The following is a 17,705-nucleotide window of genomic DNA, read 5'->3' on the forward strand; positions in this document are numbered from 1 at the left end:
GGCTTTGATGTGATAACTTTTCTGCTGATCAGGGAATTTTCTCTGTGATAACCAAACTGTGCTATTGCTAAATACAATGAAGGTGCTAACGCCCTACTTTGCCTGGGGATATGATTGCTTCCTGTAGAGACAACTTATGGGATTTATCCATTATGTTGAGAGACTCTGTGCTGGAGAGCCTGGGAGGGTGTGGTAGATGTGCTGGGGGCTAGTTTAAAATCTGCTGCTGCTACTTGTTCTGAAGTGTGGGAGGAGCCCTGAGGAGAAGGTTTGTCCTCCTAACACTTGCCTCATTGCTGAGAGAATTCACTGGTGGCTCCTTGTCAGATTAAGTGAGTGCCTAGACTTGCAGCTTCTCTTTCCAGGGCTTGAGGCTGGAGCTACTACCTGTGTTTGCTGCCCTCCCTGACTTCTCATGCGACTGGTTAGAGAGGCGTCCCTGCAGATGGCTGCTGTCTTGCACAGGGGCCAGGCCACTGAGTCCTACTGAAATAGTCACCAATCCACTGGATTGGTGCTACACGCCAGCTTTGGAACAGCCTCTTGGAGGAATCTCTGTGATGTCCAGACCCCCAAGGGGCCCCAGTGTTCAGGGCAGTTCCCCAGCCTCACCTCCTAGACTGAGCCTTTGGCTCCAGTGCTCCTGCTTCACCCCGTGAGCTCTGCCCAGCGAGTCCAGCTGAGCTAGGCTCCTGATATAGACTAGTGCACCTAGCAGATATCTGCAGTTTTTAAAACAGAGTAGGATTTACTGGTGAAGTGGACACAATCCTCAGGTTAGCACAGAGAGCTGGAGGTTAAAGTATCGTCCAGTCAGCTCAAGCCACAGGTCATTAGCCAAGCTGTGGGGAACTCCATTTTCTGTCTCTGGCTTCCTTCCTCAGTCAGGGAGCCCAGGCTTTTTCCAGAGCCCATGTCTAATCCCCCACCTTGGAGGACTCATCTACACTTAAAATTTTGCAGCTGTGCCGTGGCAGTGCTTCAGTTAAGATGCTACACGCCGGAGGGAGGGCTTCTGCCATTGCTGTAGTTAACCCACCTCCCTGACAGCCAGTAGCTAGGTTGATGGGAGAATTCTCCCAACGACACAGCGTGCTTTACGCTTGGAGTTAGGTCTGTTTAACTGTGTCATTCGGGGGTGTGGGTGTGTGTGTGGATTTTTCACACCCCTGAGCAATGTGGTTATACCAACCTAATTTCCTAGTGTAGACTAGCGCTAAGCCCTTTGCTCCCTAGCTGAGGTCTGTGCTTAGCTTCCCTTTCTAACAGCACTGTTCATTCCTCTTAGCCTGCCCTGAGAGAAAAGTTAATCCCCCTGCATTAGGTAGCCATGCAAAGTATAGGGGGAAACTGAGGCGCACATAGGATTAATAAAAATATTAGAAAAAATTCCTGCTTCCTAACATCTCTTCCTCTCTTCAAGATCCAAAACCCCATATCCTCTTGTGCACTCCAAACTCCCTCCTACACCCCCGGCCATGACCCCCGTCCCAGAGCCAGCACCCCATACCCCGTCCTGCACCCCAAGCCCCAGCCCTGAGTCCCCTTCCAGTTCCAGCACCCCATATCCTCTTCTGCACCCCAAACTCCCTCCTACACCCCCAGCCCTGACCCCCCTCCCAGAGCCGGCACTCTGTACCCCCCTGCACCCCAACACTACCCCAGCCTGGAGCCCGCACCCCATATCCCCTCCTGCACCCCCAGCTGGGAGCCCCTTCCCAGAGCCAGCACCCCATACCCCCTCCGGTACCCTGTACCCCAGCCCTGACCCCCCTCCCAGAGCCAGCACCATGTACCCCGTCCTGCACCCCAACACTGCCCCAGCCTGGAGCCCCCTCCTGCACCCAACTGCCTCCTAGAGCTCGCATCGCTCACCCCCTCCTGCACCTCAACCCCCTGCTTCAATCTCAGCCCAGAGCCCATTCCCACATTGTGAACCCCTCGTTCCCAGCCCAGAACCTGCATCCGCTCCTGAACCCCAACTCCCTGCCCCAGCCCAGTGGAAGTGAGTGAGGGTGGAGGAGAGTGAGTGATGTGGGGGGCTGGAGTGAGCAGGGTGGGTCTTTGGGGAAGGGGAAGGGCCTCGGGGAAGGCGCGGGGTAGATCCTGGGTTACCTTTAGATTCAAAAAGTGATCTTGGGCGTTAAAAGGTTGGAGACCACTTAATTAGTTGAAGTCGATGCCACACACATACACACCCCCACTCATCAATCTAGGGTTGACTTGGATTAGCTACATTGAAGTAAAAGCTACCTGTGCATTGGCTGGACTAGTTAGCTGTCTTGCTGTACAAATGTGAGTTATCTCATTCTGCCTCTAAGGGTTTGTCTGCAGTGCACGCTAAGCTCAGGTCTTTGGCATATGGCCCATCTGCAATTGCTAGCAACAAATATCTTTGATGGCCGGCGATGGGACACTAGATTAGGAGGGCTCTGAGTTACTACAGAGAATTCTTGCCCAGGTGTCTGACTGTTTGTGCTTTGCCCACATGCTCAGGGTCTAATTCAGGGGTAGGTAACCTATGGCACGTGTGCCAAAGGCGGCACGCAAGCTGATTTTCAGTGGCGCACACACTGCCTGGGTCCTGGCCACCAGTCTGGGGGGCTCTGCATCTTAATTTAATTTTAAATGAAGCTTCTGAAATATTTAAAAAACCTTATTTACTTTACATACAACAATAGTTTAGTTATTTATTCTAGACTTATAGAAAGAGGCCTTCTAAAAACATTAAAATGTATTACTGGCATGTGAAACCTTAAATTTGAGTGAATAAATAAAGACTCAGCACAGCACTTCTGAAAGGTTGCTGACCCCTGGTCTAACTGATTGCTATATTTGTGGTCGGGAAGGAATTCCCCTCCCCAGGTCAGACTGGCAGAGACCCTGGGGTTTTTTTGGTCTCCCTCTGCAGCATGGGTCATGGGTCACTTGCTAGTTTGAACTACAGTAAATTGTGGAGTCTCTGTAACCTTGAAGTCTTCAGATCAAGATTTGAGGACTCCAGTAAGCCAGCCAGAGGTTATGGGCCTATTACAGGAGTTGAGTGAGGGTTTTGGACATGCCTGGCTCCCCAGGCTTCAAGAGATGCTCCTCCTATAAGGATGCCATCCCCACCTCGGATGGACATTCACAGTGCGTATGCTGTTTGGGAAAGTCTCACGTACCCCATTTGTTGCATCCACTGCAACAAATGAAAAGCGCGGACCGGCAAGGACTGGGAGCTCAGGCTTAAGATGCTGCTCCTGGAAAACTTCTTCAGATCTGCCTCTGATCCTGGCCAGCAAACCTCTGTGACACCCTCCAGAGGTAAAGCAAAAACAAAAAAAGGTCCAGCTTCCTCTCCCCTGAGGAGTCATTTCTTGGGGAAACAGTTAAAACTGGGTCTCTGGTCACTCCAGCTCCATGACTCAGCACTTTTCATGCGGCAGGCACCTCCAGCACTGACCGTTAATTGGCTTCCCCACTACACGGTGCCAAGGCCCAGGACTTCCAGTTGCCCGCCTCTTTCAGCTCTCCTACGGTCACCTTTACTACTACGGTGCCGACAGCGCGAGCGGCGGCTGCGGCACCGTCCTTTGATCCTGTGGTGCCACTTTTACAGCCACCGCTCTCAGCACCGAGCCTCCTGGGGTCTCCTGCCTCCCTTGCTGTGCCTACCTCAGGGGCTCCTACTCCCCGGAGCCAACTTGCACCCCCGGGACACCCTTCGGTGTGCCGGCAGACGCCCCAGCAGACTCTGCCTCCACAAGCTACACCAGCACCGACTCCTGGTCACTCCGCTCCACTGCAGCTTTTACAGCCAGAGGAGTTAAGGGTGTCCCATGCTCCTGACTCTTCTCTTCTCAGCACCAGCTTATCACCGAGCTCTTTAGCACCCTACTTGCAGTACTCTCCTACCACTTCAAGCCCCTCCAGTGGAGTCTGGGAGGAGGAAGAAGATGAAGAGGAAGATAACCAGATGTTTTCCTCTCAATACTCTCCCCAGAGCCAGTAGATGCATTACCGCACGATCTCCATATCCTCAAGGCTATCCACACTGGTATTGCACTCTCTGGATGGGACCACCTATGTTCTTCCTCCCCACCCCCGGGGCAATGGCCACACTGGGGTCCATGGACCTACACCGCACCACACTCAGGTCTTCCCTGGGATGCCTGGAGGAAAGCTGTCAGATCCTCCCCATTGCCTGCTTACACTGAAACCCAGACAAGACCTGAAGTGGCTGCCACTCCTACAGAAGACACTGCCCCACACACCCCTTCTATAGCGATAACACCACAAGATGCCATGGTACCCCCACCAGCTCGCTCACTTTCAAGGGTTGTTTCAGAGAGTAGTGGAAGAGCTCAAGATGATCCTGGAGGAGATACCTGAAACATACCACGAGCTTACCAGCATCCTGCAAGCTACCACCTCCTCCAAAATAGCCCTACCAATTACTGGGGCCATTATGGAACCTACTAAAACTATTTGGCAGACCCCAGCTATTATAACGCCCACTAGCAAGAGATTGGACCAAAAATAATTTGTTCCATCTAAGGGTTCTGAGTTTCTATTTACACACCCCTCACCCAATTTGCTAGTGGTTGACGTGGCCAATCAGCAAAACAAATACCAGTGCTTCCACTCCAGACAAAGATAACAAAAGACTGGACTCCTTTGGCTGCAAAGTGTGTTCTTCTTCCACTTTGCAATTTAGATTAGCAAACTATGCAGCGCTCTTAGTAAAATACGACCACAAAAATTATGCTAAGGTAATGCAATTTATTGATGATGTGTCAGAGGATAAATGACAACAATTTAAAGCAGTGGTGTCCGAGGGCCAATTGATCTCTCGCACAGTTCTTCAAGCCTGTGACTATGGGGTGTGTTTAGGGAGTAGTGTCATTTTGCCATAATTCTTGGGGTGTGAGGTTTTGAAATTCTGTGGTTCTGTAGATTCAAATCTAACTTAAAACATTTGGCTGATCAGAGCCTGGATCATGGTGCAAGTCCCAGCACATCTGGCGGGTGGAGTTTTTGACACCTGTTCAGTCAGCAGCTGTCCGGGCTCCTGCATGGTGAGAAGTCACTGTGTTGCTGTGGAGAAGTCACACATGCCCATACAGATTGCTGGTAGGCAGTGAGGGCAGGTGTGCTTAGGTTGTCATTTGGAATTTAATACTTTTCACTTCCCTTGCAGCCACTGGAATATTATGCAAAGTGCTGATCTGAGACTCTCCTTTGTGAGGTGGATTTGAGTTGATACTTTGGTTTGTTCAGCGTGATGAAGTGCATTAGCCCTGTTGTTTGAGAAAATATCTTGTTTGGGGGCCCAGCATAATTTTATTTCATTAACTGGCTTTTTCCTTATTTTATTTTCCCCTGAGATGTGCTGGAAGTCTGTGTTTGTAAAGCAATGACATCAGATATCAAGTTGGTGGCATTTCTGTGCTCTCTTTTCTGCAAAAGGACCTAAAGTGAATTGAAGATGTGGGAGGGGGGAGGTTTTGTCAAATGCCAGCTTAGGCTGGGTCGAAGTCAAGTACCTTAACCATAAGACCATTCTTAATCTTCCTGCAACTCCTGACTCATTCACTGCAGCGAGCTCTGCAATGAGGGATTCATTCCTTGAGCAGAGAGGCAGAGGGCATGCAGTGCAGTTGAACTGATGCAAATGGCAGATTTTCCATGGCTTACTCAGACAAAGCTGGATGGAGTATCATGCTGATCCCAGGACAACGTTCCTGTGGCCAAATCTGGAGGTGATAGAGCTGTTTTGGGGGGCAGGGAAGGAGGTCAGAAAATGTTGGCACTGATCAATCTAACCTGTTCCTGAAGCTTGTTCTCAGAAATGGCTGCACAGTTAATGTATGTCACAGATAAAACTGAAATGAGAGGGTATAATGTGAGGCAACCTTCATATTGGGGTCACTAGCAATCCTCCTCCAATGTACTACTTAGGCCTGTTATCTCTCCCCTCCACCCAGTGTGACTTCTCCGGGGCTTTGTGCAGCCTGGCTTGAAATGTCCTGTTGGTGGCACCTCCACCACTTTCCTTATGGAAAAGTGAAAATGAACTCTATCCCTTTGACACAGTTAAATCCAAGAGAGTGGGTGGCTGGTGTAAATGTACTGGCTGCAGCTCTGTGGCAGCATCAGTCACCAGGGCAAGGCAGGGGGAGGTAGTGGCAAGGAAGAAAGTACATTTTCAGCAGACTTGAAATAAGTGTAAGTGAGGCAGAGAAACATGCTATGGAGAGCAGAGTACTAGGGGACAGGAGCTGCAGATGAGAGAGCTCTTGCAGCACCAACAGTGGCCCAGTTGTGTGAAGGGATGGAGGAGGCCAGTTCTGGATGGGGAGGGAAGGGAGAACAGAGAAACAAAAGGCTTTTGAGCTCAGCTAGGGCACATGCCTGGCTGGTTTTAAAAGCTTAGGGCAATTTTGTACTTGATGCTGACTGAAGGCAGTAAACCCTGTAGCCTGTGTAACTGCACCTTGGGGAATGAGGCAGGAGAGACCTAGCCAGGGTTGCCTCTTCCCTGCCACCCAGCATCCCTTCAGAACCAGAACCGTGCAGGGGAAATCCCCCTCCTTGTACACTAGGATCCATGCAGTGCCACCCTGCCCCATAACCAGGCAAATTTGGGGAGAGAAATTCCTGGGAGGAGCCTGGTGCCGCAGGGGCCTTGCTCCTCAGAGGTACTTTAGTGTTGCAGTACTAGGTACAGCAACCCCCGTGTCCTGTGGTGCCCTGCTGTCCAGTGGAATCCTCAGCCCTGTACAATTCTTGGGGATAGTGAGGTGCCTAAGAAGCCAGCAAGCTGTGCAGGGAGACATCAAAGCTAGCTAGGAGAGCAGTGGGGAGAGGAGAGGGGCGTGGATACCTAAATGGCTGATGTGATGTACCTGGTTGACAGGCCCAGAGATTCTTGCCTCATTCCACCTGGGATCCTCCTCCTCGAACCCAGGCTCCTAAGCCAGGCCAGCCCTTTAGGTAGTTCCTAGCCTAATAGTTAAGACCACCTCTCTCTCGTGCTCACGCTTGATATGTCTCTCCTGCTTTTCTTGGGCCCTTGCTGGCTTTTGTGTGGGTGCCAGCTGCCCTCTCCTACTTCTTAGTGGCCTGCATCTGCCCTCCAGCTGTGGGATCTGACAGGTGTCAGGTCTGAGGCGTGCTCCAAGCATGCCCACGGGATTGGGGCCTGCTGAAGGCTCCAAACCACTCAGCTGCTGGGGGGCAGCGTAAGCACATAGGCAGCTTTGTGCATATTGGCCAGCAGAGCTCAGGGGTCTCTTGGCGCTGTCTGAGCACATGCAGACTAGTGATTCATAGACTCTAGGACTGGAAGGGACCTCGAGAGGTCATCGAGTCCAGTCCCCTGCCCTCGTGGCAGGACCAAATACTGTCTAGACCATCCCTGATAGACATTTATCTAACCTACTCTTAAATATCTCCAGAGATAGAGATTCCACAACCTCCCTAGGCAATTTATTCCAGTGTTTAACTACCCCGACAGTTAGGAACTTTTTCCTAATGTCCAACCTAAATCTCCCTTGCTGCAGTTTAAGCCCATTGGTTCTTGTTCTATCCTTAGAGGCTAAGGTGAACAAGTTTTCTCCCTCCTCCTGATGACACCCTTTTAGATACCTGAAAACTGCTATCATGTCCCCTCTCAGTCTTCTCTTTTCCAAACTAAGTAAACCCAATTCTTTAAGCGTTCCTTCATAGGTCATGTTCTCAAGACCTTTAATCATTCTTGTTGCTCTTCTCTGGACCCTATCCAATTTCTCCACATCTTTCTTGAAATGCGGTGCCCAGACCTGGACACAATACTCGAGTTGAGGCCTAACCAGCGCAGAGTAGAGCGGAAGAATGATTTCTCGTGTCTTGTTTACAACACACCTGTTAACGCATCCCAGAATCATGTTTGCTTTTTTTGCAACGGTATCACACTGTTGACTCATACTTAGCTTGTGGTCCACTATGACCCCTAGATCTCTTTCTGCCATACTCCTTCCTAGACAGTCTCTTCCCATTCTGTATGTGTGAAACTGATTGTTCCTTCCTAAGTGGAGCACTTTGCATTTGTCTTTATTGAACTTCATCCAGTTTACCTCAGACCATTTCTCCAATTTGTCCAGATCATTTTGAATTTTGACCCTGTCCTCCAAAGCAGTTGCAATCCCTCCCAGTTTGGTGTCATCTGCAAACTTAATAAGCGTACTTTCTGTGCCAACATCTAAGTCGTTGATGAAGATATTGAACAGAGCCGGTCCCAAAACAGACCCCTGCGGAACCCCACTTGTTAGACCTTTCCAGCAGGATTGGGAGGGGATGTGGGAGGGGAGGCAGGAGAATGGCTAGGGACTGAGAGAGGTGTGCTGGGTTCGGACAGGAGCTGCAGTAGCGAAAGGGAGATGAAATCTTCCTCTGGGCCTGCCTTTCATCAGAGAGACATTGAGCACAGCCGCGACGCTGGCAAAGTGAGGATGGTGGAAAGGCTGTTCAGGGCTCCCCCGGTGTTCTGTTGGAGAGCTCTCATCGCCCCCTGCTGGCTCCCCTTGGAAGCTGCAGCAGGTAACAGCTAGATGGAGTGAGTCAGCTGCTGCCTCTTGCACCCTCCTGCTGCACAGGGAGCTGCAGGATTCCCACTGTCTGAAGTGTTTTCCCGTCATTGAGCCTACGCTCCAGGTTTTCCTTAAAATTTCTCAGTTACCACCTCTTCAGTTTCCTGGCAGGAGGAGCATGGGATATCATAGGGCAGGGCAGGCTCCTGCAGCCCCAGACCTTCCCCACTGTGCCAAGTCCTGCTTGGATCAGTGCTCAAGAGCACGGTGCTAAATGCCAGCACTCTTGGAAGCCCTGCTTGCATTAGCAAACACATGGTCAGTCCCACTGAGGGGCAGGGGGGCTGGGGTGAAATGCCATTGCAGACCAGGCTGGTGAGTGCTGTGTATCTGCCTCACTGGGTCTCTGGGCAATGGCAGGCTGAGAAGCAGGGCTGCCCGGGTGGGGGGCAAGTGGGGCAATTTGCTTGGGCCCCTGGAAAACTCTCGCAGGCCCTGGCCCTCGAAGCTTTTTCCACTCCAGGTCTTCGGCAGCAATTCGGTGGCAGGGGGTTCTTCCACCCTGGGACCTGCCACCGAAGTGCCAGGCCTTCGGCAGCAATTCGGCTGAAGACCCCAGGCCCCCTGAATCCTCTGGGTGGCCCTGCTGAGAAGTGCAGTCTAGGGGTGGGACATGCCGCTGATCTGTGCACGTGTGTGTTCTCAGGCGGTGGGGGCAGGGGAGTGCAGCTAAAACTGCACTCCCCAGGACTGGCTCTAGGCACCAGAAAGCCAATAGCATGCTTGGGCAGCACAATTCCAGGGGCGGCATTCCAGGAGGCCTTTTTTTTTTTTTTTGCTTCTGCAGTTGTGCACTCTGAGGTTTTGGGTTTTTTTTTTTGCTTGAGGCAGCAAAAAACCTAGAACCGGCCCTGGCACTCTCTTCCCATCTGGGTCTGAAGCAGCAGGTAACTGTTGGATCCCGAAGCTGAGTGCATTCTTGGTGACCCCACTCGCCTGACTCTCACTGGTCAGCGTGTGTGGTGCTGGGTTAGGCCTTGCCTACTGCAAGCCCAGGACAGACTGTATGCTTGCTCTCTAATTGCAGAGGTCCAGCAGATGGTTCATCGCTTCTCCCAGGAGGCCATTTCCAACTACAGCATCTTCCTGGTGGCCCCGCAGACAAGGACCCTGTATGTGGGAGCCAAGAACGCCATCTTCGCCCTGCCTTTGGAGTCAATCAACCAGCCTGCCAAAATGGTGAGCACAAGACCCCAATCCTATGGGGCCGTCTGTGGCAGGGTGGGTGCATGTGGGGTGTGATCACACATGAGGTTAATTGTGCTGGCAGGGCGTGTGTGTATATAGGCTGTTTTCGAATGGGGGAGGTGCGTATCTGAGCCGAGGTGGAGTCTATCTGGGTGGATTTCAGGAGATGCAACCAGGGACTCATAGGGACCGGGGAATGTGGATGGGGGGTGTAGACCTGATTGTGCACATCATGGAGGTTACTGAGTTTTGTGGCACTGTCCATGGGTGCATTGCTGTGAGGGTGGGTAGGGGGTGTGGCTGTGGGTGCAGGTGCACAGGGATGATACACTCAGGGTAGAGGTGCATGCGGGGTTGTTGCTGTTGAGGCGTATGATATGAGTTTGGAAAATGAGATCTTGGGTGCTAGTTACCCCCTCCCCCACTGTCTGAGAAGAACTAAAGCAAATGAAATGCGTAGTCCAAAGGTGCCTAAAACCAAACAACCGCAGAACATAACTCCGGACCCACCTGCCAGCAGCACAAACAGCTCTTACAAGACTGCACTACTGCAGTGAGGGAGGCCAAACAAGCTGCCTGCTCCTCCACAGTCCATGAGGCAGAATCGTGGTCATCAGGGCTGTTTCACTTAGTGAACTGGCTCATCAACCAGCCTGCACAGCCTGGACACTAGATCCAAGCACTACTGTGATGAGCTGTCTGCACATTTCGCTGATAGCTCAACTGAAGATGAATGGAACTGACCCCAGCCAGATCATATTATCCACCCCATAACCTCAACTGAGAGTGGCCCATCAGACATGCTGAAGCTCAAGAAGAGCCTAATGAAGGATCTAAATAGCATAGCTGCACACCATTACCACACAGATCTTTGTAAGCAAGCACATTTATTCTTAAGGTGAAAGCGTTACAGAAAAAAAATTAATACAAAAAAGAACTTAAGCACATGCGAATAAGCTTACAGAGATCACACCCCCCCCCCCCCCCCCCAGTTCCAGCACAGGCTCTGGTAGGAGTCGGACCTTCAAACCCCACAAAAGGGTGTTTTGGTAATTAACAGTTCATAACAGTTTTAGCTCAGAACAGGCATCCCCATGAATCAGTTAGTCTTTCTTTATACAGCTTGGGCCTTTGATTTTTCAGGAGCAGGTAATAGTAGATAGTGGTTCCCTTCTCAGGATGTAGCTTCAAAAGATTAAACACAGACTGTGAATGGCTAGCCAACTACAAAAGCAGTTTCTCCTCCCTTGGTTTTCACACCTCAACTGCTAGAAGAGGGCCTCATCCTCCCTGATTGAACTAACTTTGTTATCTCTAGCCTGATTCTTGCTTGCATATATATACCTGCCTCTGGAAATTTCCACTACATGCATCCGACGCAGTGGGTATTCACCCACGAAAGCTCATGCTCCAATACATCCGTTAGTCTATAAGGTGCCACAGGACTCTTTGCTGCTTCAAAAGACTGGATTTTTGCATACCCAGAGGAGGGAATTTGCGTTCATCTTCCCCCAAATGTTTCCCAAACAAACCACTTGACACTGTCCAAAAGTCCATTCTTGTCAGTCCCATTGTTCAGTACAGTCCTTTGAAGTTCATAACACTTTCCAGGGCTAACATCCTGTGTTCCCTCCTAGAGAGGTCACGTACAATCCTGGCTCACAACACACAACCTTTGCATTTAATATAATGGACACCAAAGATATTTAATATGATTTTTCTAGGATATTGCAGGGAATTACCATATTTGTCACAGCCAGTATTAAAACATCTTTGGAATGTCTAAATATTATAACTTCCTAACTCAAAATGTGTTGCTTCCAGTATGGGGAATTCTATATTAGACCTCATCTTGACAGATACAGAGGAACTGATCACAGAACTAGAAATTAATGGTAGAAGAAAGAAATAATGGAGATATCCTGTCTCCTAGAACTGGAAGGGACCTTGAAAGGTCATCGAGTCCAGCTCCCCTTCCTTCACTAGCAGGACCAAGTACTGATTTTTGCCCCAGATCCTTAAGTGGCCCCCTCAAGGTTTGAACTCTCAAACCCTGGGTTTAGCAGGCCAATGCTCAAACCACTGAGCTATCCCTCCCCCTTCAGTACAAGTGATCACACATATAATGTGCAAACAGAATAAAGTCTGCCACTGCCTCCTTCCTCTGGTGATGTCTGGCCCTCCTTTTGTCCCCCACCTCATGTGCTCTTCTGCAGTGTTGCCAACTCTTTTATGATTTTACTATGAGTCTCATGATACTTGGTGGCTTTCATAATGACCCAGCTCCTGGAGACAAGTGAGTATGTGAGAGACTTGGCTGGCATTTTCAGAAAGTCCGTTTGTAGCCCGCAGGGTTTGGAGAAAAGTTTACAGATGTGACATATGCTTGAACAGCTCAGAAACCAGAGAGAGCAAGAGCTCAAACTTGGTTTAAAAATCATGAGATTTTTTTAAATAAAATAATCTAATGACTTCTTGAGGCCCGGGTCATAATTTTTGAACTCCTGGGTGTGGCAGTACTGGAGATGTCACAATTTTGCCCTCTCTCCATCCATCTCCCAGCCCTTTGAGACCTGCAAGGCACAGCACTGCTGTCTGCTGGCAGATTCTCCCCCGCCCCCCCTCATTATTCACACCAGGATCTTTTGGGGGCTATATCAAGTATCTTCTGTCCTGCCACTTCCAGCCTCCGCCTTCCCACTCCCCCTCCATCAGGTCTTTCTCTCCCCTACACCCTCCTGATAGCTCGTCCCTGACCACATCCCTCTGATTTTGATGCCTGGATCTCCCTCTTCTTCAGGGCCATCAGCCTCCTCTCGAGGTCCCTGTGCCAAACACAGCAATTTCCTGCAATATCCTAGAAGCGTCTCATTGAATTCATTTTTGTTCTTTGGAGTCTATTCATTAAATGCAAAGGTTGTGTGGTGGTGGTGTCCAGGATTCTACCGGATATCTCTAGGGGGGATATGTGATTTTTGGTTATAAATTAGGGACACATCAGTTGGAAGTAACAGAGGAGGAGAAGGACCTCGGAATATTGGTTGATCACAGGATGACTGTGAGCTGCCAATGTAATATGGCCGTTAAAAAAGCTAACGTGGTCTTGGGATGCATCAGACGAGGTCTTTCCAGTAAAGAAAGGAGGTGTTAGTACCGTTATACAAGGCACTAGTGAGACCTCATCTGCAATATTGTGTGCAGTTCTGGTCTCCCATGTTCAAGAAGGATGAATTCAAACTGGAACAGGAACAGAGAAGGACTACTAGGATGATCCAAGGAATGGAAAACCTGTCTTATGAAAGGAGACTCAAAGAGCTTGGCTTGTTTAGTCTAAAAGAAGGCTGAGGGTAGATATGATTGCTCTTTATAAATATATCAGAGTGATAAATATCAGGGAGGGAGAGGAATTATTTAAGCATAGTACCAATGTGGACACAAGAACATATGGATATAAACTGGACACTAGGAAGTTTAAACTTGAAATTAGACAAAGGGTTCTAACCATTAGAGGAGTGAAATTCTGGAACAGTCTTCTAAGGGGAGTAGTGGGGGCAAAATACATATATCTGGCTTCAAGACTAAGCTTGATAAATTTATGGAGGGGATGGTATGATGGGATAGCCTAATTTTGACAATTAATTGATCTTTGATTATTAGCAGGTAAATATGCCCAGTGGTCTGTGATGGGATGCTAGATGGGGTGGGATCTGAGTTACTGCAGAGAATTCTTTCCTGGGTGCTGGCTGGTGAGTCTTGCCCACATGCTCAGGGTTTAACTGATCGCCATACTTGGAGTCAGGAAGGAATTTTCCTCCAGGGCAGATTGGCAGAGGCCCTGGAAGTTTTTCACCTTCCTCTGCAGCATGGAGGATTCTCTGCACCTTGAGACGATTTGAGGACTTCAGTAACTCAGACATAGGTTAGGGGTTTGTTACAGGAGTGGGTGGATGAGATTCTGTGGCCTGCATTGTGCAGGAGGTCAGACTAGATGATCATAATCGTCCCTTCTGACCTTGAGTCTGAGTCTAAGAGTTGTGAGCCCTGAAAAGTGTTATGAACGCCAAAGGACTGTATTTGAACAATGGACCAGACAAGAATGGACTTTCTGACAGACAGAGTCGTGTGGCTTGCATGGGGAATATCTAAGGGACGGTGAATGCAAATTCCCACCTCTGACTATGTAAAAACTCTCCTTTTTGAAGCATGACCTGATTACCTGCTCCTAGAATCTGAAGATCAAAGGCCCGAGCTATATAAAGGAAAGACTAACTGATGCCTGGGGTGCTTGTTCTGAGCTAAAGCTGTTATGAACTTTGTAACCCCGGGAAAACTCCTTGGTGGCATTTGAAGGACTGACTCCTCCCAGAGCCCTCTCTGGAGTTGGGGGTGGTCTCTGGTGAGCTTACTAGTGTGTGTAAGATCTTTTACTGTTTTAATGTTTTCTCTGTAATCCTTTTGCCTTAAGACTAAATGTACTTGCTTAGAAAGAGCTGTGTGGTAACTTAAACTATGGGCAGTTACGCTGTTTGGAGCCTCTGAAGAGAAAGGAAAGTGTGGACAGTGGCCTGTTTAGGCAGGCTGGCTTGCTAGGAATATGCAATGCTGTTATAGCCCTGTTGGTCCCAGGATTTTAGAGGGACAAAGTGGGTGAGGCAATATTTTTATTGGACCAACTTGGTGAGAGCTCTGCTTTAGGTCTGGGAAACTAACTCAAGAGTGTCACTGCTGGGAGTAACATGGTGTAGACGGGACCATGCAGCCTGAAAAAACCCTGGTCAGGAGGTGGGGAGAAGTGCGGGTCTCTGCCCAAGAGAGGTGACAACTGAGGAGCTATGAGCCTACAGTGGGTTTGCTCAAGGGAGTACAGAGGAGGAACACAGATGCAGTTGCCCTGAAGTGTGACAATCCAGTCTCACCTACTAGCCTTCCATCTCCTCTTTTCTTGCCTCGTCTCACCTCTCAAGGCTGGATCAAGTCAGCCACTCGCCCAGCCAAGCACCTCTCAATTTCTGCATTGCCCCTCTGGCCACTGTCTTGTTTCCATTAGCATCGCTCACTATCCCGGTGATGGGGCCTCTGCACATTCCAGTCCATTGATGGCCATGACCTCTTTGCAGGTCTAGGTCTAGGTCTCTCCTCCACTGAGTGTTGTAGAATCCCTCTACCTAGGGGGATACAAATGCATTTTTGTTTTTTTTTTACTTAAATACTTTTCTAAAAATACTTTTTTTAAAATTTAATTTGAAAAGATTGCAACCTATACTAGGGCCTAGACTTACTCTGATATAATTTAAATAAAATAGTACTCGTGCAGTATGTTTGCTGTCAAAGTTTTAAAGAAAATTAAAGCCCTGAACTGGTGGACGTCACCTGGAACCAGAGTTCACAGAAGTGCTAAGCCAGCAGGTTCAGAGAATATTTGCTTCACTTCAGCTTATTCAACTAGTTCATTCAAGGTTGAGAAGCTGATTGGGAGTTGAAAAAGCTGGACCACTGGTTTTCTTCTTTGAGTGACTGCACATGTCTGTTCCACTTAGGTGTACATGTACTCAAGCCAGAGAGCTTTCTGTAGCAGTGCCTGTCAGAGTGGAGCATATGCCCTTTGCTTCCTCATGCCTTCAGCCAAGGTTAGAAAAGGCAGAGCTACCCTGAATCTCCCTCAATTCCTTCTCACTGCCTTGGGCTACAAGTTGGAGCTGCTTGTAAGGATTTTCACTTTTTTTTTTTTTTTTTTTGCAAATAATAGATTGTAGTTGATGTAAATAGTTAGTGCTTTTGATGGTTTTGTCTCTGCAATGGGGTGTACAGTAACTCCTCACTTTAAGTCGTCCTGGTTAACGTTGTTTTGTTGCTGATCAACTAGGGAACATGCTCATTTAAAGTTGTGCAATGCTCCACTCTTACGTTGTTTGTCTTCCTACTTTCTCCACAGCTGGCAGCCTCCCTGCACTCCCCCTCCCCACAGCATGTCCTACCTGCCTTCAGACCCCACAGATCAGTGCCTTCCTCCTCCTGCCCCCCCGGAACAATCAGCTGGCTTGCAGCATTTCGGGGGCGGGAGGGGGCAGGAGCGAGGACTTGCCACGCAAGGTCCCCACTGCCTCCGCAACGCCGCAAGCCAGCTGATTGCCTTGGGCAGGAGGCAGGGAGGAGAGAGGGAGAGCCTGCTTGCTGAGTCCTTGCTCCTCCCTCCTCCCACCTGCACCCTAAACACCTCAAGCCAGCTAATTGCCCCAGGCAGGTGGGAAGGGGGAGGAGCGAGGACTCAGCGTGCCTCCCCCCTCCCTCCCCTGCCTCCTGCCGGTGGCAGTCAGCTGGCTTGTGGCATTTAGAAGGGAAGGGAGGGAGGAGCGAGGACGCAGTTTGGGAAGTAAAGGGGGAGGAAGTGAGGGGGAGAAGAGGCAGGTCAAGGATGAGGGTTTGGGGGAAGGGGGGGAATGGGTGGGCTGAGTGAACCCCCCTGCCCCCCTGCCTCTGGTGCCTGCAGAGTAGGGGAAGCTGCTGCGCAACGTGCTTCTCCCAACCTACAGCACGTTCAGCCTCCTTGCCTGCCTCATCTCCGGTGCCAGTGGGCTGTGCCCATGTGGGGTGAGCCGGGGGCACCTCCCAACTATAGTACTGTATGTACTGTATGCTTGTAAACACACAGCACGTACACACTACTCTCCCCCCCATTGTAGTATTAAATTGCTTGTTTAATATATATATATATATATATATATATATAAAATGCCTTTTGTCTGGCAAAAAAACATTTCCCTAAAACCTAACTCCCTCACTATTTACATTAATTCTTATGGGGAAATTGTATTCACTTAACGTTGTTTCACTTAAAGTTGCATTTTTCAGGCACATAACTGCAATGTTAAGTGAGGAGTTACTGTGTTAGGACCAGAGGCCCCCTGCTGGAGGCCTTGTGGTCCTACCACACCCCATCCCAGAAAGGAGCAGTGGAGATGAGTCCTCCAAGCTGACCAGAGCAGCTGTGTGGGATGCAGTCAGTCAGAAAGCGGCTGCAGAGAAGCAGCCAGTTAGGACCTAGAAAGCTCATATAAAAGGAGCTGCAGGGCCAGTGTGAGTCAGTCTGACAGAGACCAGAGGAGCAGGAATTTGCTCCTGGGTGGGACTTACCTTAGGGCTGAAGTCTCATTTCAGGGAGAAGATGAGGGGCTGTGGGGAAGTGGCCCAGGGAAACAGTAGCAATTAGTTATATGGACACAGCAGGGGGCTGCTACTTATATGGTCTCTGGAGTTGAGTTGGGACCTGGAGTAGTGGGCAGGCCTGTGTCGTCCCTTCCCCCCCCCACCCCGCCCCTGCCATCAGCCACAAGTGGAGTGGCCTAATCCCAGAGAGGGGAATTTGTTTAAGCCCTGAGGAAGGGAGTTAAAACAGGCCTGGAAAAGGGGCTGAATATTGAACTTCGGTACACCCCCCAGAGGTCATGGTGGATTCTCCATCCCTGACAGTTTTAAAATCAAGAGTGGATATTTTTCCAGAAGGTATGCTCTAGGAATTAGCTTTGGGAGGTTCTCTGGCCTGTTGTACAGGAGGTCAGACTAGATGATCACAATGGTCCCTCTTGGCCTTGGAATCCATGAATCTGTGACCAGCAGTTTTGACTCGAACACTCTCACTGGCTAACCTGCTGTTGTTTTGTAGGTAACGCCTGACCCCACGCAAATTGACAACTCATTCTCAGAGTGCCCAAGCAACTTCACTGGCCTTCTTATGGAATGTATCTATACTGGACATTTGCAAAGCAGCAACTTGGTTGTCAGCACAGACCTCCACTAAGCCTTATGCTATTGCTTGAGCCTCTAGAGCTGACATGGGCTTGGGAGAGCAGTGCTGCAATCCCTTTCCAAACAGACTCCAAGCTCTGACCCCCCCACACCCCCGCTTGA

The 17,705-nt window shown here is 49.6% G+C and overlaps 1 protein-coding gene across 1 annotated transcript in view; it reads left to right on the forward strand.

Moving 5' to 3' along the window:
- SEMA4F (ssemaphorin 4F) overlaps positions 1-17,705 on the forward strand; it is a 208,169-nt gene that overhangs the window by 57,129 nt on the left and 133,335 nt on the right. Inside the window, exon 2 of the mRNA XM_050946080.1 lies at positions 9,640-9,791. Coding sequence (XP_050802037.1) covers positions 9,640-9,791 — 152 coding nt within the window. The remainder of the gene's footprint in view (positions 1-9,639; positions 9,792-17,705) is intronic.

Source organism: Gopherus flavomarginatus, chromosome 3, assembly GCF_025201925.1.
Source record: "Gopherus flavomarginatus isolate rGopFla2 chromosome 3, rGopFla2.mat.asm, whole genome shotgun sequence".
NCBI classification, from domain to species: domain Eukaryota; kingdom Metazoa; phylum Chordata; order Testudines; family Testudinidae; genus Gopherus; species Gopherus flavomarginatus.